The sequence below is a fragment of the Dunckerocampus dactyliophorus genome, chromosome 14 (genome assembly GCF_027744805.1).
Source record: "Dunckerocampus dactyliophorus isolate RoL2022-P2 chromosome 14, RoL_Ddac_1.1, whole genome shotgun sequence".
Taxonomy (NCBI): domain Eukaryota; kingdom Metazoa; phylum Chordata; class Actinopteri; order Syngnathiformes; family Syngnathidae; genus Dunckerocampus; species Dunckerocampus dactyliophorus.
In genome coordinates this window covers 15,473,071-15,497,452 of record NC_072832.1, presented here as the reverse complement: position 1 = coordinate 15,497,452, position 24,382 = coordinate 15,473,071, and the positions used below count along the sequence as shown (strand labels likewise).

Here is a 24,382-nt window from a genome sequence, read left to right as displayed (position 1 = left end):
GTGATGAGAGCCATAATTTTCAGTTCTCTTCGATGTTTAGTTTCACCAATAGTGTGTCTGTTTGTTCTTCAACAGTGTATCGGACCGACATTAGTTGTTATGTCCATATCAGGCCATTGTTAGTTTCTAAAGCCATATTTTGTCTGTTAGCACCCTGTACGAATAGAAAGTTGTCACAGCAGCCAGGCAGTCTGTTAAGGCAGTCAGCAACCAGTATACTGCATGTGTAAGTTAACAACAAGAGCGGGAGGGTAGCTGTCACATAGACATGTTTGTTTGAGATGTTTATGCGCGCTGTGTTTGTTAATGCCCTCTGCTGTTCAAACTCAGTATTGGACATGCCGTGTCACATGACAGGGAAGAAACCTTACAGGTCTTCGTTAAAAGAGAGCTCGGGAATGATACAAGAAGCTAAAATGGGTACTACTTGAACTGTTATACTCTCCTACTTTATTAAGCGTCTGTGAAGGCAACACAAATTTACTACGCATGCGTATCGTGGTGTGTTTGCCTGAACAAGGAAGCGTACTCGAACAGGAGCTTTTGGCAGGACTTCTTTTGTAAACACAGGTATGTTGTTGTAGTAGCCGAACAAGCTCAAATAATTGTATTTGGACACACATAACATTAATATAGTTCATATTTGGTGTATGGTTTCTGAAGCCAGTTGCCGTACAGTCAGCCAGTAGCTATTGTGGGTTGCATGTCAATGCTAAATTCACAGCGACACCTAGTGGGCAAATTTGAGGAACTGCAAGCGTAATGTAAAACTAAATGGTTTCATACCAAAGCTTACAGAAAGTATTAAAACTTACCTGTGTCTGTTTCCAGCTCATCAATGGCGTTTGACTGGATTGGGTTAGGCTATGCTGCAGCCATCTTTCTGGGCGGATACATGGGATACAGGAGAAAAGGTTGAACGAGCTGTGAGGGTTACCTCTGCTGACAGGTGAACTAAACACAACATCCTAATCATGTGTCCCCATCATTTAAGGCAGTGTCATGTCTCTGATGGCTGGCATACTCTTTGGTGGACTGTCTGCTTACGGCGCCTACAACATCTCCAACAACCCTGCTGACATCAAGGTGTCGCTTTGTAAGTGTGCAAGAGTGCATCAATCATCCTCTCATCTGTACAATCCCACACTCATGTCTTTTGCTTGTTGTCTTCAGGTGCTTCCGGGGTACTTTCTGTCGTCATGGGGACGAGGTACAAGAAATCAGGCAAACTGATGCCAGCTGGAATTATGACAGTTCTCAGGTTAGTATCAGAGTCTTGTTATAGTGCATAATGGTCCAATAAACACCCTGCCCAACTGCTCTGACTGGTTCCAACGTCTACGCGAAGGTGACAAGTCTTCTTTAACCAGGAGTGGGTCAGTCAGCTGCTTATAAAAGACTAATTACTTTGGTTCTGATACTGTAGTATCTTTATGGATTGTATTTATTATTGTATCTCACTGGAATGACATTCCCTTTGTTTCTACATTGTGGGAGTCAACTATTATGCATTTCTTGTTACTGTGGCAGGAAACAGTACTGAAGATGTTGCTCAAATTTCAGTTTTCCTGATGGTGATCTTGTTAATGTTTGTCTGCAGTTTGTTGATGGTGTTCCGACTGTTGTTCCTGATGGTGGCGTGACTGACTGACGAGTCTTCATACATGATTCCTACCAATTTTCGAGAGCAGAGACCAAACATTTTACCTCCTGACCACTAACAACTTTGTTCATACAGTTGAATATTTTGATTGACATGCTACAGGAAGAAGATGGATGGATATATTTACAATTTTTTTCTGCCTTTTTACTACATTAAAAACATAAATATATCAGAGTGGTCCTCTTGCTGCTTCGATTTTTCAGTATGCGGGTCTCGGTGGAAAAAGTTTAGACACCCCTGTACTACATTATTGTCAACTATTTTTTTGTTGTACCCACCAAACTAAATAAATGATAAAGTGTACAAGTGATGCAGAACAGACCTTTGATGAAGTGCAGTGTTTTATTCCTAATACACACATGGACTTTAAATGTGCAATATGTTGACTCATTGTTCATTGAGTGGCAGAGGAATTTCATGGGATTTTTATGTTGTAGTTGAAGACTTCATTGACAGTTTTTGTGAGCGTTTTGTCTTGCTGGGGCTTTCTCTTGCTTCCCGGCTGCAGGAATCTGCTGATGGCAGGAATTTGTGTCATGCGACCCTGGAAGGACTGTGAGAAGATGCGACAAGCAACGTCATCTTCTAGCAACACCTTCACTTGTATTTCTTTTTGCTTGACTTTTTCTAATTGCATTTGAACGTCTACCTTGATGTTGCGGAAGTCACCGAGGATTCCAGGAAATTTCTCCTCCAACATGAGGGTGCACTCGAGCAGCAGCACATCCGCAAGGCTGACTTTACCTCCCACCAGGTAAATGTGATCACACAGTTGCTGCATTGTGGGTTAGATACATCACATTTGTAACACATCCTTGACCAAGACAACTACTTGAATGATACCTTTTCAAAGACAGGCAGGTAGCGCTCTTTGGCTTTGGTCTCAATAATGTCCAGTTTGCTCTTCTCATCAGTACTGAAAGGCAGCGTAATGATCATCTCATTCAGATCCATCAGTCCCTCTGAGTACATGTTGATCCTGTGGACAAGTGGCAATGTTAAATAGATGTCACGCTTTTTTTTTTTTTTTTTTTTGAAACAGTATCTCCACTGCCCACTCTAGTACACACAGAATCACAGCATGAACTCTTTACTGTGCTTTTTATTTTGCTGTTTAGGCAAAGAAGGTTCAACCTCAATAACTGGTGTTTGTTTATTAGTGTGCAGTGGTTAACATCTTTTTACACTTCAATCACAATTAAGAATGTTAAAACAGCGACGAATGATGGCACAGATTGCATCATTAAAGTTATGCTTATTTTATGCATTTACTAAGTGATGCTCAAATACTTTTTACACTTTAGTTACAAATGTTAAAAAGTGGCTTTGCTTAAAGCAGTTAACTTCTTTTTACATTTCCAGAACAGACCATTTTGCAGGTCGACCAACATGGAATGTATTGTGTTCTGCCACTGTAGGTAATTATAAGACATATTTGCTGTATGGAACGTACATGACACGGTCTTTGATGTCTTTGCCGTGAAGACTGTACTTCTCCGCAATGTAATTCAAGATGGCTTTGGTCTGAATGAGCTTCATGCCGTCTATTTCCACCATGGGGACCTGCTGGAACATGAGGTCTCCGTCTGCAAAGAGGGCATTCACGTACACACCCAGTCAACCGCGAGTCAACATGATAAGGCAAACCTGTACAGAGGTCAAGTGATATTCCACAAGTTCACATTTCAGGTGGAGTCAACTGCGGGTGGTGGGGGCTCACAAAGTGTCTTTTTTTAAAAAGCACTATGACTTCTGGGCAGTGCAGAGACAAAAGTACACACTCACATGGTATTTGTATTTTAGGGGAAATGAAACTCACCATTAAGCAGCTTGAGGTACTCCTCCCGGGTTGTTAGAAAAAACTCATCAAACTGTAGACAAGAAAATGAACAGCAGTGAATCATCTTGCATGGTGGAGCGGCTTTGTCTTCAGCCTTGCGATTCTTACCTCAACCTGCGCCACGGTCAGAAGCCAGCGGATTGATTCCATCTTGCCTCTGACATTGATATAGTGCAGCTTCACTTCAGCCATCGCGATACTCTATGTGCAATTCTGCAAAGTCGTTTGGTCTGGAAAGTTACAAATCAATCAATTTGACGAATGAACAAAGTATTTGTAATCCACACATGTATGTCTGCACTTACCTGTGTCGCCTCCTCAATGCTGACAACGAAGAAGTGTGGCCAAATCATGCAACTTTGAGATAAATCCTCTCAACAACAAGGAAACAGAGAGCACACAATGAATGCGATTGGCCGACTGCCTGTGGGAAAAACGATCCAAATATCAACACAACACCCTTATCTGTATCGGACTAATTCGGGCGATGAGATTGATATGTTCAGTTGTTTTCTGTTTACCTTCACAAATGTGAGTGTTTTTAGCTCAAATATATTGTATATATTTATACAACGATTACAAACTCTGGAAGTAAGTCCTTGGACACAGGAGGCAATAAAACAAAAAATTTGAATGAGACTCAAGTGTAGTTTTTCCTCTTATGTCCTTATTTGCTGCTACTGATGTAATTTTGCTCTAACAATAGTTGGTAATAAAAGTAAAACTTGTATTATTTTGTAGCTATTGTTACTTGATGCATAAAACTTCTTTAATTGATCACAGATCAGTGTGCTGATACAAATATTATTTTGTTTTACTAAACTCTTTGCCCTATGTTTTATTCTCATTGTAATCGTGATCGAAATCAAAATTATTCAATGATATTGAAAACATGTCCAAGCAAAAAGTCTCAGTATCTGCGATAGGTACTTGGTATCAAAGCGACACCAAAATTTGTAGTATCGCCTAACTCCGTTAGGCCTACTCTGGCCAATAGCGAGGCTTTAAATTTGCATTTGCTTCGCTAAGCATGATGGGAAAAAGATGATCCGTGGCTCGCTATGGGCTACATCTCAAACGATCATAGTGTAGTTTTACATATTTGACACAATGCGTACATTGTGTGGTTTTTACGTTAAATCAATGCAATGACGTGTCACGCAGTTAAATACCACCGTGGCCGTAAACGGTTCAATGTTTCAATGGTATTTATACTTCACAGCCCCACCCAATACAGTTGGATGTGAGGGCGATCTGGCTGCGACATCTGTCACCCCATTGATCGCTAGGGTTGATTCGGCTGATCTGGCTGGCTAGGCGGGTGTCCCCTTCCTCCCTCACCGCTCCATGTGTGTCCCTCCCGAAGCTCAGCGCTCGGTGGCAGCGGACGACGTCCCCCCGACGGACGACCATTCATCGGTATACCAGTAGCTGCGCTCCCCTGCTAGAACCTCCAAACAAGCTCAAGGCCCATTTGTAGGAGAAACGTAGGGAAGTCAAGCTCCAAGCTTCAGACACATCCAATTGCGGCGCTGCATGTGGCAGTCTGCCTTCCTTTTAAAACAAATAATTGATAAAATATCAAATATAACTCATGTAATGAATAGCAATTATTTAAAAAAATAAAAATTTAAAATTTACAAAGATTAAAAAATATAAATATATAAAATATAAAAACATATGACAATTTAAAACAAATATAATTGATACTAAATATATAATATTAATAATAATTAAACCAACAGTACAACTGAAACAATGAACATCTAGATTTAAACTGATAAGGCAAGTTATGGCAATTTATGGCTGATGTGTACTAATTTAAGTTAATTCAGTATCTTTTCATGTAAAAGTCAAATATACTACAGCCATTCATTATTTCCATTGGAGTGGGGAATAGCAAAAATGCATTTAACTTGCAGGAAGGAAATACTTTTCTTTTTTTATATAAAAAATTGCATCTTCCTCTCGGTGGATGTACACATGTAAACATCTTGAGTCTTTCTATTTATCATTACTCTTTAAAAACACTACAATTAAGTTCAGCCTTGACTAATTTGAGTTTGGTGGCCATTTTATAATTTACTCATTATCTGTGAGGGAGTAAGCATTTAATTATTATGGTAGCAACACGCTGTTGCCCTGTTTTTATTGCGAGAATAATTAAACTCAAAGTAACAGAAACATATTTGAGGTACGATATAATACAGGAAAATGCCCAAACCTAAGTTGGAAAACTCTGAACTTCAACCTTCACGTTCACTTGTAGCTAACATCTGTAAACTAGCTCGCCTGGAACTGAGCTAATAGCAGCCAATAGCAAGGGTAATGTTGCTGCATTTGCATTTTTTAAAAAGATTGTCGTCTGAAAGTGACATTTTTACATTTATGTGGCAAAATACTTACATTAGGATGGAGGGCAAACGTTTTCCAAGTTAATGCCACACAAGTGCCAAAAACGACAATCTATCTCAGCAAATCATTGAGCCGAGATGCATTGTGGGTAAAGTAGGCGCCTGTTTCCATTCAAATAGTCTACTGTAATAAAAGTTATTGATGGTTCAACAACGTTACACTGTAATGTGGAGTGTTTGTGACATTTCAATCACTGCCTTGACTTTAATTGAAAAACAATACACAAAAATAATAGTTAAGTCATTAGCATCACAAAGTAAAAAAAAAATAAAAAAGCAAAAACCCCAGCAGTATATACAAAGTATTATAGCGTGGCAAAGTAATTACTTGGCTATAAACAAGTCACGGTGTGACTTAATAATATGCATCTCATGTAGACAGGTTGGTAAACACGTTCAATAGCAAACCATACAAAACTTAAAGGTATAACCACAGCAGGACAGTTAGAGTTATGATACAGAAAAATTCATATCACATAGGTGCAAATATTTTTGGCTGGTTGCATTTAACCTCTCTCATACACACACACACACACAACATCCATGGTACATTGTATAGTTGAACAAACATTATTGCTGCGTTAAGATGTATGTACAAAACAACGAAGCCTTCTCTTTGGAAGGTAATGTAAAGAGCGGGAGGCCACTAGCGGTGTTGTCCATATTTGGCAGACCAGTCTATTCGCCCGTGGATGGTCTGTACTGGTGCACGTGGTAACAGACAAGGGGGGCTTTTGTTGGCTGTGTTGATGGAGGTGTTCCTCTGACTCTTACCCGATCGCCATGTTGCATAATCTTAAAAGAAAGGGAATCAGTTAGACACTTAGTGCAACTGGAAAATCTGTTAGTTGAAATAAAGTTCACTCTCACTTGACGCTGTGGATTCCAAAGAGGGACCCTGATGACCTTTGTGATTAACAGAGCTGGCATCTTTTTTATAAAATGTTGGCATACATCCTCCTGGGATTGTATTTGTACCTTTTTTGGGGAAAAAAACCCACCCAAATTAATTATAAAGTTACACAAATAGATGCAGGAAATGCAAAGTAAAGTAAGATTACCGTGAAGACCTCTGCTTGGCAAAGTCCCACCAAAAGGAATACTGCTGTTGCCCCACAGATGGCTCCCGCTCAAGTCTTTACTAGCATTTACGGCCACATTTTTCTTCATGCTGATGCCTTACAGAGAAGCGGAAAGATGAATAAAAATGATTACAAACTTAAAGGCATGGATTTTAGCCTCCCTAGACGCTTACCTGGTAAATAACGTGACTGCCTCAGGTAGTGCTGTTTGGCGGACGCCGTCCTGGATGCTTCCTGGAAGCCTGACGTCTTGTTGAGGTTTAAAGGTGCTTCTTCTTTTCCATTAGGTCGACTAAAGTCCAGAATGTCGCTATGTCTGAAACATTTCGTTAACACAGCTCTTGAAGTTCCATTCAAAGTACTTCCGTCACTAAGTGAATAATTTCTATCACCTTCTGAGCGGCTCCTCTCCCTGCCTTGACTTCTCTCTGGAGATTTTGTTTTTTCCCAGAGCACTCAAAGGCGTCAGTTCGGTGTCTTCGTAGTCGTCCCACTCGTCCTCTTTAAGGTGTCCTGTGCCGTGACCCCAACGGCGACGCCCTCCCTTCGCTTTCATTTGATAGCCCAGGAGGTTTGTGTTCTCACTTTCCTGTCTTGTCTTGAAAAATTAATTGCAATTATTGAATGAAAAAATGGGCAAAAGTGTGGAATTTTCAGCTGACCTTGCTGTTGTCAACAATGTAGGGAAGATGAGACTGTGGCATTCCTTCGCCGGGCTCCTGCTTGAGAACGTGTTTCGGTTGGTGTTCTCGCACCAGCTCTACATGACGTTGGTACGCAGCCGCAGGTGGCGGTGGGGCCGGGACAGGAGAGGGCTGCTGGATCTGCTGCAAAGGTCTGGGGGGGGTACAGTGCTGGTTGTGGGGATGGGCATGGGCGGGGGGCACAGGCCTTAGATGTAAGGGCTGCTGCTGTGGTGTCTGTAAGGGTAACGGATGTGGCTGTGGTCTGCCCTGCTCCAGGATCTGCTGAGGTGTACCCAAAGCCTGGCCTACATGGAAGTAGGAGTACCTGAGAGACTGGACATGACAGTAAACAGTAACATGAGAGTAGTTTCAAAGGCTGTAGAGTGTAAATACTAGGAGAATGGCAGATCTCCGACTTGTTTGACTGAAAACCCATGTACCTGTATGTACAGTGTATTAAAGTATGAGGAGATATTGTTCCAGTCCTTTACAAGATAGTAATGTGCAGTTTGACCACTGTTAGTTGGTGGGTGTGTTAATTAGCAGGATTAAGGAAAAACTACTCCACTAACACTAATTTCCATGAAACTTTGTAGCTCGGGAGCATTTTTGCATAACAAGGACGCATTACAATCTTGGTGCACATTGGAATAAAAATGTAGATAGAGGAATTTATTTTCTCTTGTGTAATAATGCCAATGGTGTGCCCTCAGTCCCACCCTATCACAACATCAACAGTGACTTAATGTAACTTTGTGAAGAACAAAGAATTAGTTATTCCATTTTGACAGTACATTCTTTTTTGGAGCTTTGTCTTTTGGCAGGAGTAGTGACTATGTATTTCACAACCCCTCCTGAGTCTTGGCAGAGCGCCATCAGAATAAAATGATTTCAAACTGTTGGGTAACCTTTGTGTCAATATGTAGGCCACAATTTTTCCACCTTGGCAGACAGAAGTCTGCGCTCTCATGTGGGCCCCCAATGAAAGGGGACTATATCTTGGCTCATAAGCAACCCCTCTACAAACTGAAGGAAATCGGTTTAGTACAGGGTCAGGCAAAATGATCTGACACATTTGTAGGTTAAATAAAAGGCAAATAAAGTGAAGAAACAAAAAAGTGTTTTTATTTTCAAAAAGTACATATAATGCCATTTTTTTCATATAATGCCATTTTGCTTTGTTTCTTTATAATGCCATTGTTTTTCGTTTCTTTTTCAGTTGCTGCCATGAATTGGACTGGTGAGCATTGCGCTTTCATTGTGGAAACGTTTATCAAAACAAACGAATCTGTAACTGCAACACAACGAGCGTTCCGTTTGCACTTCAATCTTGGTAGACATGATCCCGTACCAGCTCGAAACACGATCTTGTTATGGGTTACCAACTTCAGAGATACTGGATCTGCATTGAGTGTGTGGACAATAATGGATCCCATTTGACTGATTTAATTTTTAAAACATAATGAAACAGAATGGCATCATATGAAAAAAAATGGCATTATATGTACTTTTCGAAAATAAAAACACTTTCTTGTTTCTTTACTTTATTTGCCTTTTATTTAACCTACAAATGTGTCAGATCATTTTGCCTGACCCTGTACTTTGCAGCAATTGCCTTGCAACGCACCCTTTTCATAACCTTCTAAACACTTCTCATGCAGACTGAGGCAAAAATGGCATTTCAATGTCCTTCCATCAGTAAATACCTGTGCAGATGTTGGTCTCTTCTTGGGGTCCCATTGGAGCATGTCAGTCATCAGATGAATGGCCTCAGGGCTGGCGTTAGGAATCAGTGTCTTCAGATTGCTTGGAACACACTGAGGCCAACGAAAATACATGGCACTGGCCAGCTGGAATCCCTCTGGCCAATCATTCTAGGAGAAAGAGACACTTGTGTTCAAACTAAAACCATAAATCCACCCACCGCATTTGGATCTTGCTCCGACGGTGAAAACGTTACCTTCCTTGGTGTACCCAAAACTTGGCAAATCTTGAATATTGTGTCCACTTCACTGGACCCGGGGAATAAAGGTCTGAGGGTGTACAGCTCTGCCATGATGCAGCCCACCGCCCACTGGTCTATGGGGGAACTGTAGGATGTGGATCTGAGGAGGACCTCTGGTGCTCGGTACCTGTCCAATCAATACATAAATACCGTAAATTCTCATATGGTGGGCAGAGGCATCAGGCGCACCGTAAAGGGGGGAAATGTTAGGACAACAAAAAAAATGATTTTGCCATCTGATTTTTTTTCCAAATATAGTCATAAAACGACCTCTTTGTTTTTACTTTTGTTTTTGGCACTAAAAGTTAAATCCACATTAACCAAAAAGTAAACACCCATATTGACCAAACCCCCCCTATATCTGCATGAAATGGTTTGGTCCTGCTTTAGCGCGCAGACCTGTGACGATGCTTCATAGCAACCAGTGCACTACAATCTTGCCTAGTACTAAAATAAATCTTGTTTTCATAAAGCGAGAAAGGAGATTGGATAGCAGTACTACGGCTGCAATGAAAAACCGAATCATCCAGTATTTACAAACAAGAGCACATGTCCCGTTTTGAGTTCCAAAAGGAAAGCAATTTGTCCCTTATTCCCGTGAGAAACAAAATAGTCTGTAAAACATCAATGGCATTTATGAATGACTGGGTGCTTTTCATGAAATTTGACGTCTTTTCTGCGCTGTCACCAATAACGAAATATACTAAAATATATCACTGACTATGCCGCAAAGCCACGGTGGTGAAATAGCATGTGCGTCTGCATGAGAAAACAAAGTACGGTACCCGAATTTGTTCCCAGAGTTTGGAAGAGTTATTTTTTTTTGTCTGTTACTTTGTTCTAAAAATAAATTATTGAATTATTAGTTTCAAATGTATTCGTATGATTCCAAAACATGCATCTAACTAAATTCAGTTTCAAGTCACATAAAAATAGCTTCAAGGTCAGTTAAGTCCAAGAGATGTAGTGACCACAGCTGCCCAGGGGGCCCAATGTGATTTCTTTTCATGGCACCCAGAATTCCTGGCGGAGCCCCTGAGAGGCATACATTTATTCAACTGTAGAGCATACCAGACCTCTGATAACACAAAATACAATAATACACAGAAAAGTGTCTTTCACAAGTGAGAACACGGTGGACGGGTTTGTCTTCACAAATTAATAATAATAATTTGGGTGAATTAGGGCTGTAACTAACCATTATTTTCTTAGTGGATTAATCTGAAACTTGTTTTGATTAATCGAGTAATCGGTTAGGCACTAGACGGACCAAATCAATATGAACCAAACACAAACAGTTTTTGGTTTGGGCCACAACATATCAGAAAAAGGCGAAAATGTTGATCACTGTTTTCCCAAAGTCAATGCTGATGTGTGTAAATATCTTGTTTTGCCTAAAACACAAAGATAATAAGTCTGCTTTCATGGATGACTAAGGAAATTAAAAAACTTCACATTTTGAGAAACTGAAATTAGTGGATATTTACATTTTTAAAACAAATGATTCATCGAATGCCAAACTATTTGTTGATTAATTGAATAACTTGATTGATCGATTAGTTGTTGTTGCTTTATGGTCAATGCTCAAATTTTTTAATTAGATCTTCCACCAGAAATGTCCAGCTGCATACAGCAGCACTTTCTTTTTGCTGATCTTGCTTTACAGACGCCATGTCTGCTCTGCAGGCACTGTAGGAAAAACTTGTACCGCAACACATGGTTGTATCAAGATGCCATAGTAAATGTCATTTCTGCCACCTCGCCGTACAGCTAAAATTGTTTTACTTGAAGAGGTTAAAAGTAATTGTCTATTTGAGGTTTGGTATTTATATAGTACGCAAGTGGACGCCTAATGACTGATTAAGGCACGCGCCAATTGGAGCATATTAAGAATGGGAGAACACAAAAATGGTAGTAGCTAAAGTTGACCCCTTCCTGATTTCTTAATTTTTTGCACAAAATGCAGTTTTTAAATGGAACTTCTTATTAAGGTAGAAAAAATCCTAACAAATGGCTGGACCCTGAGCAGCAACAATTACAATAAAGCGTTTGTGATAACCTGTAATGAGTCTCTTACAGCACTGTGGAGGGATTTTGGCCCACTCATCTTTGCAGATTTGTTGTAATTCAGCAACATCAGAGGGTTTTCCAGCATGACCAACCTTTTTAAGGTCATGCCACAGCATTTCAGTAGGATTCAGGTCAGGACTTTGACTAGGCCACTCCAAAGTCTTCATTTTGTTTTTCTTCAGCCATTCAGAGGTGGACTTGCTGGTGTGTTTTGGATCATTGTCCTGCTGCAGAACCCAAGTTGGTTTCAGCTTGAGGTCACAAACAGAAGGCCGGACATTCTCCTTCAGGATTTTTCAGTCTTCCATGTCCTGAAGCAGCAAAACATCCCCAGACCATCACACTACCACCACACTATGGTATGATGTTTTTTTTCTGAAATGCAGTATTGTTTTTACACGAGATGTAATGGGACACACACCTTCCAAAAAGTAAAACCTTTATCTTGTCAGACCACAGAGTATTTTCCCAAAGGTATTGGAGATCAAGATGTTTTCTGGCATAATTGAGATGAGCCTTAATGTTCTTTTTGTTCAGCAGTGTTTTTCGTCTCGGAACTCTGCCATGCAGGCTGTTTTTGCCCAGTGTCTTTCATATGGTGGAATCATGATCACTGACCTTAACTGAGGCAAGTGAGGCCTGCAGTTCTTTGTTTGTTGTAGGGTCTTTTGTGACCTCTTGGATGAGTCGTCGCTGCGCAGGGTAATTTTGGTTGGCCTGTCACTGCTGGTAAGGTTCACCACTGTTCCATGTTTTCGCCACTTGTGGATAACGGCTCTCACTGTTGTTCGCTGGAGTCCTAAAGCTTTAAAAATGGCTTTATAACCTTTTCCAGACTGATAGATCTAAATTAATCTTAGTTATGTTATGTTTTAACAGGGGGGGAAATCAGTTATTCACACAGGGCCATGGAGGTTTGGATTCTTTTTTTCTCCCTTAAAAAGTTTTATTTAAACACTGCATTTTGTGTTCAGTTGTGTTGTCATTGACTACGGTATTATTTTAATTAGTTTGATGATCTGAAACATTTAAGTGTGACAAACATGCAAAAAAATAAGAAATCAAAAAAGGGGCAAACACTTTTTCACACCACTGTATGTTAAATGACAGATTATTCCCCCATAGACCTTTATTAATCAATGAGTTGGATTACATAAAAAATGCTTATCCAATTAAGGTGCACAGTTTGGGTGTGATCCAAAACAGGATTGTTGAGCTCCCTCACCATCTGGTGGACACATAGTCGGTGTACGGTGGTCGAGATCTAATCTCTCGTGCTAGGCCAAAATCAGCTATTTTCACCAACTCTGGGCCCATGCACAGAAGATTCTCCGGCTTCATGTCTCTGTGAAAGAACCCTAAGAAAGAACGATACTGTAGTTACACAGCTGCATGGGAGGCTGATTGAGGTCACTGGAGTTGCAATAAGAGATACCATGTTTATGAATGAATGCAAGCCCCTGGAGGATTTGGAACATGATGTTTCTCACAGCCGATTCTGGGAACAACCGAGCCCTGCACCAAGAACAAAGAAAAACTCAACCAATGTAAGTGTAGAGCACAACATATTAGTGGTAGACATACCTGTCTTTCATGAGCTGATACAGATTTTCTTTCATGTACTCAAAGATAAAATATAAGTGGTCATTTTCTCTGATGACCTCCTTCAGCTTGATGACATTAGCGTGGTTGAGCTTCTTTAAGGACTGAAATGAAAACACAAGCTTTTTAGTATACAATTACGTAAGTGCTGCAAAAATAAATCTGCACAACACACAGCAGGATGCACAGGGAGGATTCAGGTGTAACCATGCTTCATTTGTAAGTCAGGAGGGACAGGTTCTACGGCTTAACATGCTGCATGTTCAAGCTATAGTACTTGGGTTCTACAATCCCTTACAAAGGTCAATCTGTATGAAGGTCAAGCTTACGTAAGTAAACTTAAGGTGGGAGAAAAGAGCTGAAAAGTACACAACAGCACACAAGAATCACCTTCCGCTCTCAGGGTTGCTGTGGGGCTTTGTGCTTTAGAGTGTAACATTCGGTCTGAGTCGTGTGAAAAGAAAGGACAACAAAACCTTTGAGTTTCTCAGCTGAACTCACAGGATCTATACTGTCCAGCAAAAATGTCACCAGCCTTTATTTACATTGTTTAAATTCTAAATTATGGGGGGAACAAGTGGAAAGTCAAGCTGCAAACAAACAACTTAATAGCAGTATAGTCAAGAGTAGCTACACGTATAATTCTCATACGGCATCGGTATAGCTGATTAAATTTAAAGCAAAATGAAATGTATTATAATACATATGTAATATATGTTTTATTTGAGTCGCATTGTAAAAATTCATTTTAAGCAATACATGAATAAACGCGACTATCTATTATAATACAGTTTATAGGTAATACAGTATATTATTTTAAGTAAGTATCATTGGTAATTTGTGGAAAAATTTTTTTTAACTGCATTTGTACGAAAAAAATGCCTCTCCCCTAATAACCAATTAAAGATGCTTTATACTATTTGGAGTTGAATAAACAAACACACTCTTGACCTGGGCACTGGTTTTGCCCATTTGATGCGCCTATTTACATTGTACAGGTGGTCCTCTGGTCACAAATTCTGTTGCTATGACGCATTGGGAGTCGAAGTTTCGCTTAATTCGGAAGTCATACCTAAATTAACAATTATGTCACTTACATTGTACACAGAACACATGAAGGATATAAAATACAGTAAAAATAACACTACATACAGTAAATGAAACTAATTGAAAAAGAGACAACAAAAAACTGATGCTTAGTTATTCCTTTTGCTTTCATAGGAGTAGATCCTTTAACATGCTCAAGAATACTGTAGCGACCTGGCAATTATGGGCAGTATTATAGCTTTAAGTGATTGCCGACACTCTGTGTAGCCACGAACATGACATGAGTCCTGACTGCGTGTGTGTGTATAAAGAGTACGGCTGAGTTTGCTGATGTTGTTTTGGCGTGGTTGCGGTCGACAGTAGCCCGTTTTATTTTTGCACTAAAAAGGTTGTTGATCGACCACCTCCGCGTCATCCTTACAACCGGGTAGCCGTTACAATACCACATCTTTAGCCTTAATGATGGTCGCAACAGTCGAGTGATTGAGACTATTGCAGCCAGTATTGAGCACATAGTGTATTCTTCCGCCACCGCCACACACTGCAAATAGTTCTCGAGCGAGTCTCGTGTTTACCGACCAAAATTAAGGTTTTAATTAATTTACGGGAGCGTGTTTGTAATCATGAAATGTTGTAACACGGAACGGTGTTAACCCGGTAAGGACATGTATCATTTTCTGGTGTAAAAAAAGGTCCATGAAAGAAAGTCATACACGCAGTGAATTCCCTCTCCTCCTACTTCAGTGCTTGAATTTACAAACAATGTAAGATGTGTACTTGAAGAACATCGACAGACCTTGACTTCACGGAGGTTCATGCATTCTTCCCAGGAGTAAAACTTCCTTTTCATTCTACAATTAAAAAACAAACAAAATTCAGGTTACTTGGATACTCTCAATGTTGCCAAGCATCGATCAAGTACACCTTACATTTAGATTGTAGCAGAGTCCACAGTTCAAATAAAAGAAAAACACACACTCACTTCTTTATGGCCACAAGCTCCCCTGACTCCAGGTTGCGTCCGAGGATGACCGATCCGTACGTGCCATCCCCGAGCTGTCTGAGAGTGCTGTATCTGTTCATTGTGCTACTCCGTCCATACCATCACCAGACGGCAGTTGTCAACTGGCTGGAGAGCTGAGATGTGCTTGCCTGCTGCTGAAAGCAGTCAAATGTCCTGTGCCAACGCCACAAGTCCACAGGCCGAGCTGGAGGACTCATGGTGTCATGGGTTTTCCTCCTCCTGGCTGGGAAAGAAGCATAGGAACATGTTATATTACTACAAGTATACATGAATGGCAAAAAGCTACAAAGGAAACACACATCACATCACTGCACTGCACTGCACCCTCTTGCCAAATCAGTGTGCATAAAACTAATGCAATAAATCAGAACAACCTAGCATTATATCATCCCTTCAAGAGGATTACGGTGTCCATATTTGACTAAAGTCTGTTTTTGGTTAATGGACGAGCGATGAATTGTGGCGCTATTAAACGCATGAAAAACACATGACGTATGTAATATATAGATATGGGGCGTTACGTGTGCACATAAGCGTACACACTCTCGATTTAATGACAATTTAGTCTACATGTGAAGCTAACTAAACACATTAGCACGACAATGCCCCATGATTGCATTCGCCGTTTATCCTGCTGTTTGAAATAAACATTTTAGCTTTGCTTTTGTGTTTTACTTTATTCGATCTGCTTTTTGGTTAGCAAATTGTAACACGCAAGTGGCAGTGGTCCAGCTGATAGAAAACAAAATAGCTACAGAATGCAACAGAACCGAATAAGATGCTACAATAAAAACAGGAAACAATTCTCACCCTCCTCGTGTCAGTTCCACAAGAAAACATAGCCGAACATTAGCTGGATCAAAATAACACATTTACAAGACAAATAACTGCATCTACATCTTCTGTTTTGTTCGCCAGATAGCATAAATGGAATCAGAATTAGGCCTAGTCTCGTCTGGGAGCGATAGAGTGTTCATGTAAATCTCGCGATGTCTTAAAAAAAACAATTCATGACAGCACGAAAGATTACAAAATATAACTAAACACTAATCTTCATAACATTGTATGTGACTTTGTACGTTTTAAATGATTCAATTAAATAAATAACAACTAAGGTGTATACACGGCGTTTATCTTCGTTACAAACGATACATTAAAAGCAAGGTTTGAGTGTTACGCGAATGCGGGAGTAACTGTTAACTATTGTTTATTTGCTTTTCTTCTTTGATTAAATAAACTTGCAAGGATAACTTCTCGTAATTTTACTCTGACACGCTAAAAGTAGCTGATGAATGTGCAGCCATTCTTCCACATGCAACTGCAACATTTAAATATGTTTGGTTGTGTACTCTGTGCTTGTGCTCACGCTTAAGTGCTACGCCACTTCAGTTCTTATTATTGTGTTGTAGAAGTGTACTGTATCATAAAATGCACACGTTTGGTGATAACTAAGTGCAATTAATGGTCTATTACAGTCTGTTTGAACAAACATGTAGGGCAGTTTCAAGTCAAAAGGGGGAGTTGTTAGCTAGCCAGGTGATCCACTTCCGGCTCTACTACACGTTCAGGCTCCTGGTCGGACCTCTCAGCGAAATGGCTGCGTTCTTGCGTGCTCGTAAATATGTTAGTTGCGTGGTCCGTTTTTCCGACCGTGAACTGTAAACGTTAAACGCCGACCGTTTGTGAAGACACAACACACACCAAAAAGACTTCCAAGACTTCCTTGGCCAAGTTGTCATGGTGGGTCACCGTGCTTGTTAGCCGTTAGCAAGCTATAGGGAGAGGTTAGCATGCTAGCAGAGTTAGCTAACTTAGCGTGGCACGTTTCTCGTCACATGTACCCTAGTACAGTAAATGTCCGCAAGGGATGAGCCAGTGCAGTTATAAAACATCCGAATGGTCTTCCTGTTATGTTGTTTCAGTACTGTTCAAGTACACAGTAACGAGGTTAACATTAGCGTTCGTGAGTACTCACTAGCAAGTACTTGACTAGCAACTTGTCAAATTAAGCTAATGGCGATTTTTTAAAAACTTATCCCATGTAAACATTTTGCATTTATGAGTTTTCAGTTATCAGTTTCCGCAGTTAATATTTTATCTGCCTTCATTTGGTATAACAAAGTGTATTTGTGAAATTAAGAATAAAAAAAATATGCAGCAGAGTGCAAACCTTTTAAGGGATAAAATAGTGTTAAAGAATACTTAATAAATTGATTAAATTATCCAGGTGCTATGTATGTCAATTTACCATAGATATTTGATATATATATATAAAAAATAAGAGTACCTTACGATGTAAAGTGAGTGTAATACATCATACAGTAGTCCTTGTTATTCAGGTGTAGTATATCAAGGGTCTACTGATCCTCAAGGGCTCAGGATTTGTATAACTGTTTACATGTGTTATATAGTATCAATATTGCATTAGTTTGACTTAATTAGTTATTGTGATTGAAAACACCACATTTAGCTTTAGCAACAGAGGACGGAGCAGCATCTTGAGGACCTGCTAACCTGCTAACTTCAGTTATATTTACAGCCAAAAGTGATTGCTTCGCTTCCTACAGTGATAGTAAACAGAGTGGGTGGGGTGAGCAGGAAACTAAATATGTACAAAATAGTCTCCAGGAAATCAGTTTTTCGGGGTGCAGGCTCACTGTGCCATGCTTGGAAAACTCCTGGTTTAGAGAATGTTAAATTCCATCCATCCATCTTAGGCTGTTGCCCCCGCGACCCGATCTCGGATAAGCGGTAGAAGATGGATGGATGGATGGTTACCTCATCATATTGACTCATAACGTTAGTCTCTCTTTTTTTTTATTTTTGCGAGGCTGAAGAAAATGTGGGTACTGGTGGTACACTGGAGGAAGGGGAGGAGGATGAAGCAGCTGACGACCCAAATCTTGAGGTAAAATTTGTTTATTCGGCTTAAAACATCATTTATAACGTTACCACTTTAGGGTGGTGAGGGAACCGTATGGAACTCTCTATATAAAATTTTTTTGAAACCAAAAAGACCACTTCCACCAAATGATGGAAGAGTGTCTCCAAGTTCTGTCTTCTTTCACTGCCGCTGGTCATGACTTCCCCGAGTGTAACGCTGGGCTGTATGCTTTTAGAGCTGTTCTGCACGCTTTCACACCTCGCCTTTCATGGCGGTGGTAATGCACACTCCTCGGGCTTGTAGAGGTGCCCTGCATGTCTAGATCTCCGCTCCTGCGGCAAATGCTTCCCCTTTTGTGACTGCTTGTACTTGATGACAGAGTAAATGAATGACTCAAGAAACACTTTCTGTGACTGTCTTTCACTTTTAATACGTACCCGGTGAAATCCAGAGCAGAGTTGCGATGCATACGGGAATGCAATATGGGAAATGCTGGTAAAATTTGATAAAGGTTGAACCACATTGCCTCAAGTACAGTGGAACCTCGGTTAGCATCCGCCCCAGTTAGCGTGTTTTTTGGTGAACGTTGAAAATTTCTGCCACAATTTTGCCTCTGTTTGCATGCATGCTCCGGTTAGCGTACAATATGGCGTGTGTCTTTTGTTATTAATACACTGTGTGACATGAATTTGTATGACATCAGCAGTGGACTATTTCAACAGTGAATCATCCCCCCCCCCCCCCCCCCCCCCCAAAAAAAAAAAAACCCAAGCACTCCTTCATATTTTTGTTGTTGTGCTTTTTTTTTTAGCTGAGGATTGGAGCATAGCTAGAGGCTTGAAAAATTGATTCTGTTAGCGTCCGTTTCGATTAGTCATATCTTCTGGACTAAATTAATGACTCTGACCCAGGTTCCAGTGTAAAATATTTTTGCAAGGGCATGGACAGGATTTAGTAATCCCTCGTTTATGGTGGTTAATTGGTTCGATACCCGACCTTGGTAAGTGACTTTCCGCAAAGTAGAATTCCTTCTTTATTAATGGAATAATTTTGTTGTTATGGCATAGAAAACCTGTTTACAATTTTCGAAATACGTTTTTTTAACATTATTAGAACCCTATAAACGTGAAACGACACCCATAGAGCCGCATTTACATTCGTATTACCCGATATAGTAGACATAATCAGAGAAAATAAGCCATTAAAGACCTACATAAAACTCAAATGTGTTCCGGTGCTAGTTGGGGAGCAGAATGGGTGGTGGACAGGAAGTGACTGTGGGTTCAGAGTTGAGTTTTTTAGCTTGTGGGTTATGGCTGCAGCAACAGTAGCACGTGTTGTTGTTGTTATTATTATTGTGCCTGTTGTGAGATAATTTAAACCTGCAATAAAAGCCGGTTGTTGCAGCGATCAATTCTGGTGCTTGTCTCACCAAAAATTACTGACACCTAGAAACCAATGTAGATTACTTAATGCTTCACATTTGCATTTTAGTTAATTTAGCCATTTATATGCTTGAAAATGCTTAATTTAGGCAAAAAAATGTACTGTACAATTTGTTTAAATATGCATATTTTTGACTAATAATAGGCCATATCGAAACATGAAACAGCATGATTTATTAATAAGTATGTTTGGAAAAACCGTGAGAGTGACGCTGCGAGGGACGAATGTATTACAAATTGGTATAGTTAAAAAAAAAAAATAAAATTGTGGATACAAGTTTGTTTTGCTGTGATTCAACTGCAGCTAGAGCTCAATGCTTTCCGAGCTCAGTGGATGTCTGAGCTCAAACCGAGCTGCGACGCGAGCGGCTTGGGCCTGCGGCTTCTACGGACCTCGGGTCAGAAGAGAACGCAAGAAATTGCTCGGGAGGAAAAGGTATGTCATGAAAAGACAGGAGTGGACTTGTAAGCTAGGAGGCGCCATCATTTATTTCTTTTTTAAATTGGTCTTCACTCAGGCCGCAGAACTGTTCTTGAGGGCTGTTCAGGAAGAGCAGAATGGAGCAGTCTATGAAGGTGGGTGCATTTATGTGTAGTTCACTTGAAATAACCTATGCCATCATAAATCCCTTATTAACTACAGTAATGTCTTAGGTAATATTTGAACATTTTTAACTGTCACACAAAAAATAAGTTAACCACTGTTAATAATAAAAACATGCAGCTGACGCTGTGTACATTCCATTATTCTCCTTTGGTTATGATTGTGGAGTTAGCTACTGTATACAGTATAGTACTGAGCAGTCAGTGTACTTTAAAATTAACTATTTAGCTAATTTGCATAAGAGATAAGTTGACTCAGCACTTCCCTAATTAGGCTGTAGGTATATGTCCAAGGTTGTGGTAATGTAGAAAAAAAAAAAAGATGTATTGGGCATGAACCAACCGGTGGAGCCACCATGGCTGGCTGCTTGTTTGGCTGCAAATTCCTCTTAAAGCAAAGAAGCGAGAAGTTAAATAAGTTGAACCTTTCACTCACGGCTCAGCTTGCATTGATAGAGACACTCCGTTTGTGTTTTGTACTGTTTGTTGGACTTACAATAATCAATACATCTTTACAGGGACTCTATCAGGTAGGGTAGGAGGAGAGTGAAGCAGTCATTGTACAACACTATCTTCTATCATGACCACTACTGCTACTTCTACAACCATTGATTTGTGGTGACCACATGCTGAGCTGCTGTTTTGTCAACTTTTGGTTACATTTCTTGATGATTTGATTTGACCTTTGCACCATATTTTATTATCGTAAGTTTTTCAACTTACAAACTGTTGGGAGTTCCAAGGGTCAACTGTACACGTCAGCAATTCACAAGTCATCCTAGACTTGTCGCCAGCCAGTCGAAGGGCACATACATACAAACAACCATTCACATTCACAAATCTCCAATTTAGAGTCTCCAATTAACCTAACATATTTTTGGAATGTGAAAGGAATCCACTTGCTGACAGGGAGAACATGCAAAGTCCACACACACATGTTCTAACGGAGATATGAACCCAGATCTCCTGACTGTTTGGCCAATATGCTAACGTGCTTGCGATGACTAAGTCTCTGACATGTTTTGTTGGCAGCTATCAAGTTCTATCGCCTGGCTATGCAGCTTGTGCCTGACATAGAGTCAAAAATCTACTACAGCCGTCCAGATGCTGATCGAGCTGAAAGAAACTAGTAAGATGCTTGACATTGTGACAACGTTCTTGTCTTTATAAACTACTTGCTTGTGTCATGTAGGTGTCTTGTCCTTGCATTCAGGAGACCTATCATTTGTTATATTGTAGCAGGGAGGAGAGAGATGCAGAGGGAGACATTGAGGATCTGGTTGCCTATTTTGAGCATCAGCTCACAATGGGAACCTCATTTGCCAAGATTTGTACTCCTGAGTTGGAAAAGTCTCAGGTGCATATATCAGGTATAATGTACATGTATTATCTTTGATGTCTTTCATTTCCATTATGTTTCCCTTCATATTTATTTGATGTGACCGCAGCGTTGCCACGGGAAATCCTGATGTACATTTTTCGTTGGGTTGTGTCGAGTGACGTGGACATGCGAGCCCTGGAGCAGCTCTCGTTGGTTTGTCGTGGATTTTACATTTGTGCAAGGTCAGCGCGTGTGTGTGTGTCAACAGTTTTGCTTGTGTCAAATGTTGCAGCACCATCGCTCTGGGTGTGGCACAAAGTGTGCCCCATTTAAATAACATGAAAGGAGACTCATGGCATCACAACCAAACGGCAATGGTGGACCTCAACGCTTGTAACGTGTCAGGTGTATGTTTGCTATACGGCTACTCTGCCACTTTCAGCACATATACGCAGAAGTGTATTTGTTTGCATTTGAGTTTAGTTTATGTGCTAGCAGTGTCAAAGCGCTTTGAGTGTTTGGAGTTGGAAAAGCCCTATACAAGTGAACGACCATTTAGTGATAAAAAGTTGCAAGTGTTATTTAATTTGATTGCATATTCATTTATTTCCATTGTGTTTCATTAATTGATTGATTATGCGTTTGCAGAGATTCTGAGATTTGGCGTTTAGCCTGTTTAAGAGTGTGGGGACGCAACTGCACCAAACATGGACCCTTCCTGTCCTGGAGGGAGATGTTCCTGCAGAGGCCCCGTGTCCGCTTTGATGGTATCTATACATTGGATTACTTGCCATCTATTTGTGATGATTGATATGCAGGCATATTATCTGTGCAGGCGTCTACATCAGCAAGACATCTTACATTCGTCAAGGAGAGGAATCTCTGGATGGGTTCTACCGGCCTTGGCACCATGTTGAGTTCTACAGGTAGACTACACAGTTTTTGCACTGGCAGATATTATGAACTAGTAGATCAATATTTGTGTGGTTGTGTTGTTAGGTACCTGCGCTTCTTCCCTGATGGTACAGTTCTCATGCTGACCACGCCTGAGGAGCCTCTCTATGTTGTCCCTGGCTTACGTACTAAGAACATCAGGTGCATTCTTTTTTTCCCCTCCGCATTGAATCATACAGTGTTTCAATCATGTCTGACAGCGTGTGTCAAGATCTGACCGGAAGTCTGTCCTTTTTTCAGAATGGATGCTGTCATGTTCGGTCACTTCCGTCTGTCACAAGAAACAGACAATCAAACCAAAGTTTATGCTGTTGTCTGCAAGAAAAAAGAGGAGGTGAGTGTGTTGGAAGACTTTCCATGACAGTTTGTGTCGTAAATTAGGTGATATTTTTTAATGTTTGAACAAATAAAATATTTGTTGAGGCAGACATGAGGCAGACCACGAATGCAAACAAGTTCCAAATTGATATTTATTTTTGGCAGAATTGTCCGTTATTTATTTATTTTTTTTATTTAATTACCAGAAATTCAGATGAAAGCTAAGTCATCTTTTACATTTGGGAGGGATTTTTATTTGTAAACCTTTTAAAAAGCATATTTAAAATTTTTGTGATATTATTATGTTTCCGCACTTATTAATAAGCGACAGTTCACCACACGGCTCTTAAAAAGTTGTCACAGTCTACCTGACGACTGCGTTATTGACCCTCAATGTCAACAGAAATCGTCCGAGATGCAAAAGAATCGGTTCTGCAGGCGGAACCCGGCCCCCGACGCTGAGCACACCTTCCATGTAGGACTCCTTCTGTCCTCGGGGGGGCGTCAGAGTTTCAATAAGCTGGTGTGGATGCATCACTCCTGCCACATCACTTACAAGTAAGACCAACACACAAGTGACAGATGTACATTGTTACAGATAGTGTTCTTAGTTAAAGATACAATCGGACTTTATTTTCTAGGCTGACTGGGGAAACTGTTGTCACCGCATTTGATCTAAACAAGATGTACACGCCGTTCTTCTTTGGACGAGTGAAGAGTTACACAGCATTCTCAGAGCAGCCGCTCTAAGCCAACAGGACACCTGCATGTTCATCTATCACTTTAACACACAATGTCATTGTCAGCCTCCATTGTTTATGCTGCAGCTGGTTAAAACATCTAAACAAACCTTCATGGTTCTGACATGCAAGCACTTCTGGATTGATAAATGTTTGATGTTAAAAATACAAGTTAATTTTCTGATTTCAGAAATGTTGCACGCTAAATAATTAGCACATGTTCCCGATGAAGAATGTTAGCATACTGGTTTTGTTCCACAGTGCACTTTTCTTCCTCAAATAAAGAGCATTAAAATGAATGTTTCATTGTTTTCATTTTGAATCATAAACATCACAGTGCAATACACACTGAAGGCAGTTATGAAATAGAAATGAGATATTGTCCACAGTTACTAAGGACTCACATAATCCTCCATTTTTCTGAGAACTGAACATGGAACAGATCAAACAGGATTTGCTGGGGGGGAAAAGTGATTTTAAATTTTGGTGATGCAGCATGGTTACCTATAATTTGACTCAATTGCAAATCAAAAGCTCAAGGCACAATGTAACCAAATGAGCTAAGACAAAAGGAATGCAAATTGCTTTAACAGTTCTTACCTCATAGTTGATTGCGTTACACTTGCAGTTGTGCTGTACTTGTACTTAATGCTTGCGTGTGCACCACTGTCCCTGTTATTGATC

At 40.2% G+C, this 24,382-nt stretch overlaps 4 protein-coding genes across 6 annotated transcripts; 2 read left to right on the top strand and 2 right to left on the bottom strand.

Moving 5' to 3' along the window:
• The first annotated feature begins 337 nt into the window (after positions 1–337).
• Positions 338–1,982, top strand: tmem14a (transmembrane protein 14A). The gene is made up of 5 exons (XM_054798948.1): positions 338–570; positions 832–914; positions 995–1,096; positions 1,174–1,261; positions 1,601–1,982. The coding sequence occupies exons 2-5, from the start codon at positions 839–841 to the stop codon at positions 1,641–1,643; spliced, it is 309 nt and encodes a 102-aa protein (XP_054654923.1). The 5' UTR covers positions 338–570; positions 832–838; the 3' UTR covers positions 1,644–1,982.
• LOC129194051 (glutathione S-transferase A2-like) lies at positions 1,981–5,928 on the bottom strand. The gene is made up of 8 exons (XM_054798946.1): positions 5,910–5,928; positions 3,809–3,927; positions 3,612–3,733; positions 3,483–3,534; positions 3,117–3,249; positions 2,507–2,642; positions 2,313–2,438; positions 1,981–2,216 (listed from the first exon to the last, which is right to left on the bottom strand). Exons 3-8 carry the CDS (start codon positions 3,693–3,695, stop codon positions 2,079–2,081), a joined length of 669 nt encoding a protein of 222 aa, XP_054654921.1. The 5' UTR covers positions 3,696–3,733; positions 3,809–3,927; positions 5,910–5,928; the 3' UTR covers positions 1,981–2,078.
• Positions 5,929–6,108: 180 nt separating this feature from the next.
• Positions 6,109–16,414, bottom strand: LOC129194049 (serine/threonine-protein kinase ICK-like). 2 transcript variants are annotated; one of them, XM_054798943.1, is made up of 14 exons: positions 16,244–16,414; positions 15,392–15,656; positions 15,206–15,260; positions 13,345–13,466; positions 13,196–13,275; positions 12,986–13,118; positions 9,646–9,817; positions 9,392–9,559; positions 7,662–8,018; positions 7,392–7,597; positions 7,173–7,315; positions 6,979–7,095; positions 6,788–6,895; positions 6,109–6,712 (listed from the first exon to the last, which is right to left on the bottom strand). In XM_054798943.1, exons 2-14 carry the CDS (start codon positions 15,490–15,492, stop codon positions 6,564–6,566), a joined length of 1,911 nt encoding a protein of 636 aa, XP_054654918.1. In that variant the 5' UTR covers positions 15,493–15,656; positions 16,244–16,414; the 3' UTR covers positions 6,109–6,563. The 2 variants fall into 2 exon arrangements, with proteins under 2 accessions (XP_054654918.1, XP_054654919.1); XM_054798944.1 differs by lacking the exon at positions 16,244–16,414 and adding an exon at positions 13,753–13,806 and having other exon boundaries at positions 15,392–15,483.
• Positions 16,415–16,966: 552 nt separating this feature from the next.
• On the top strand, positions 16,967–24,007 carry fbxo9 (F-box protein 9). 2 transcript variants are annotated; one of them, XM_054798296.1, is made up of 13 exons: positions 16,968–17,173; positions 18,264–18,341; positions 20,067–20,198; positions 20,281–20,338; positions 21,398–21,494; positions 21,605–21,735; positions 21,814–21,928; positions 22,335–22,453; positions 22,522–22,612; positions 22,686–22,781; positions 22,881–22,974; positions 23,362–23,516; positions 23,600–24,006. In XM_054798296.1, exons 1-13 carry the CDS (start codon positions 17,171–17,173, stop codon positions 23,706–23,708), a joined length of 1,278 nt encoding a protein of 425 aa, XP_054654271.1. In that variant the 5' UTR covers positions 16,968–17,170; the 3' UTR covers positions 23,709–24,006. The 2 variants fall into 2 exon arrangements, with proteins under 2 accessions (XP_054654272.1, XP_054654271.1); XM_054798297.1 differs by lacking the exon at positions 18,264–18,341 and having other exon boundaries at positions 16,967–17,173; positions 23,600–24,007.
• Positions 24,008–24,382: the final 375 nt, after the last annotated feature.

Bases quoted from the DNA above. Each gene is read 5' to 3' on its own strand.
- LOC129194051 (XM_054798946.1), bottom strand. From the start codon at position 3,695: ATGGCTGAAGTGAAGCTGCACTATATCAATGTCAGAGGCAAGATGGAA. The intron at 3,250-3,482 runs GTGAGTTTCATT...CCCTCTTTGCAG, and splicing joins GTACCTCAAGCTGCTTAATG to ACGGAGACCTCATGTTCCAG. The intron at 2,217-2,312 runs GTAGACGTTCAA...ATCTTCTCACAG, and splicing joins GTGACTTCCGCAACATCAAG to TCCTTCCAGGGTCGCATGAC.
- LOC129194049 (XM_054798943.1), bottom strand. From the start codon at position 15,492: ATGAACAGATACAGCACTCTCAGACAGCTCGGGGATGGCACGTACGGA. The intron at 13,276-13,344 runs GTATGTCTACCA...TTCTTGGTGCAG, and splicing joins TATCAGCTCATGAAAGACAG to GGCTCGGTTGTTCCCAGAAT. The intron at 8,019-9,391 runs GTATTTACTGAT...TGTCATGTCCAG, and splicing joins AGAGACCAACATCTGCACAG to TCTCTCAGGTACTCCTACTT.
- fbxo9 (XM_054798296.1), top strand. The intron at 21,495-21,604 runs GTAAGATGCTTG...GTTATATTGTAG, and splicing joins GATCGAGCTGAAAGAAACTA to CAGGGAGGAGAGAGATGCAG. The intron at 21,736-21,813 runs GTATAATGTACA...ATGTGACCGCAG, and splicing joins GTCTCAGGTGCATATATCAG to CGTTGCCACGGGAAATCCTG.
- tmem14a (XM_054798948.1), top strand. From the start codon at position 839: ATGGCGTTTGACTGGATTGGGTTAGGCTATGCTGCAGCCATCTTTCTG. The intron at 915-994 runs GTTGAACGAGCT...CCATCATTTAAG, and splicing joins CATGGGATACAGGAGAAAAG to GCAGTGTCATGTCTCTGATG. The intron at 1,262-1,600 runs GTTAGTATCAGA...GTTTGTCTGCAG, and splicing joins GGAATTATGACAGTTCTCAG to TTTGTTGATGGTGTTCCGAC.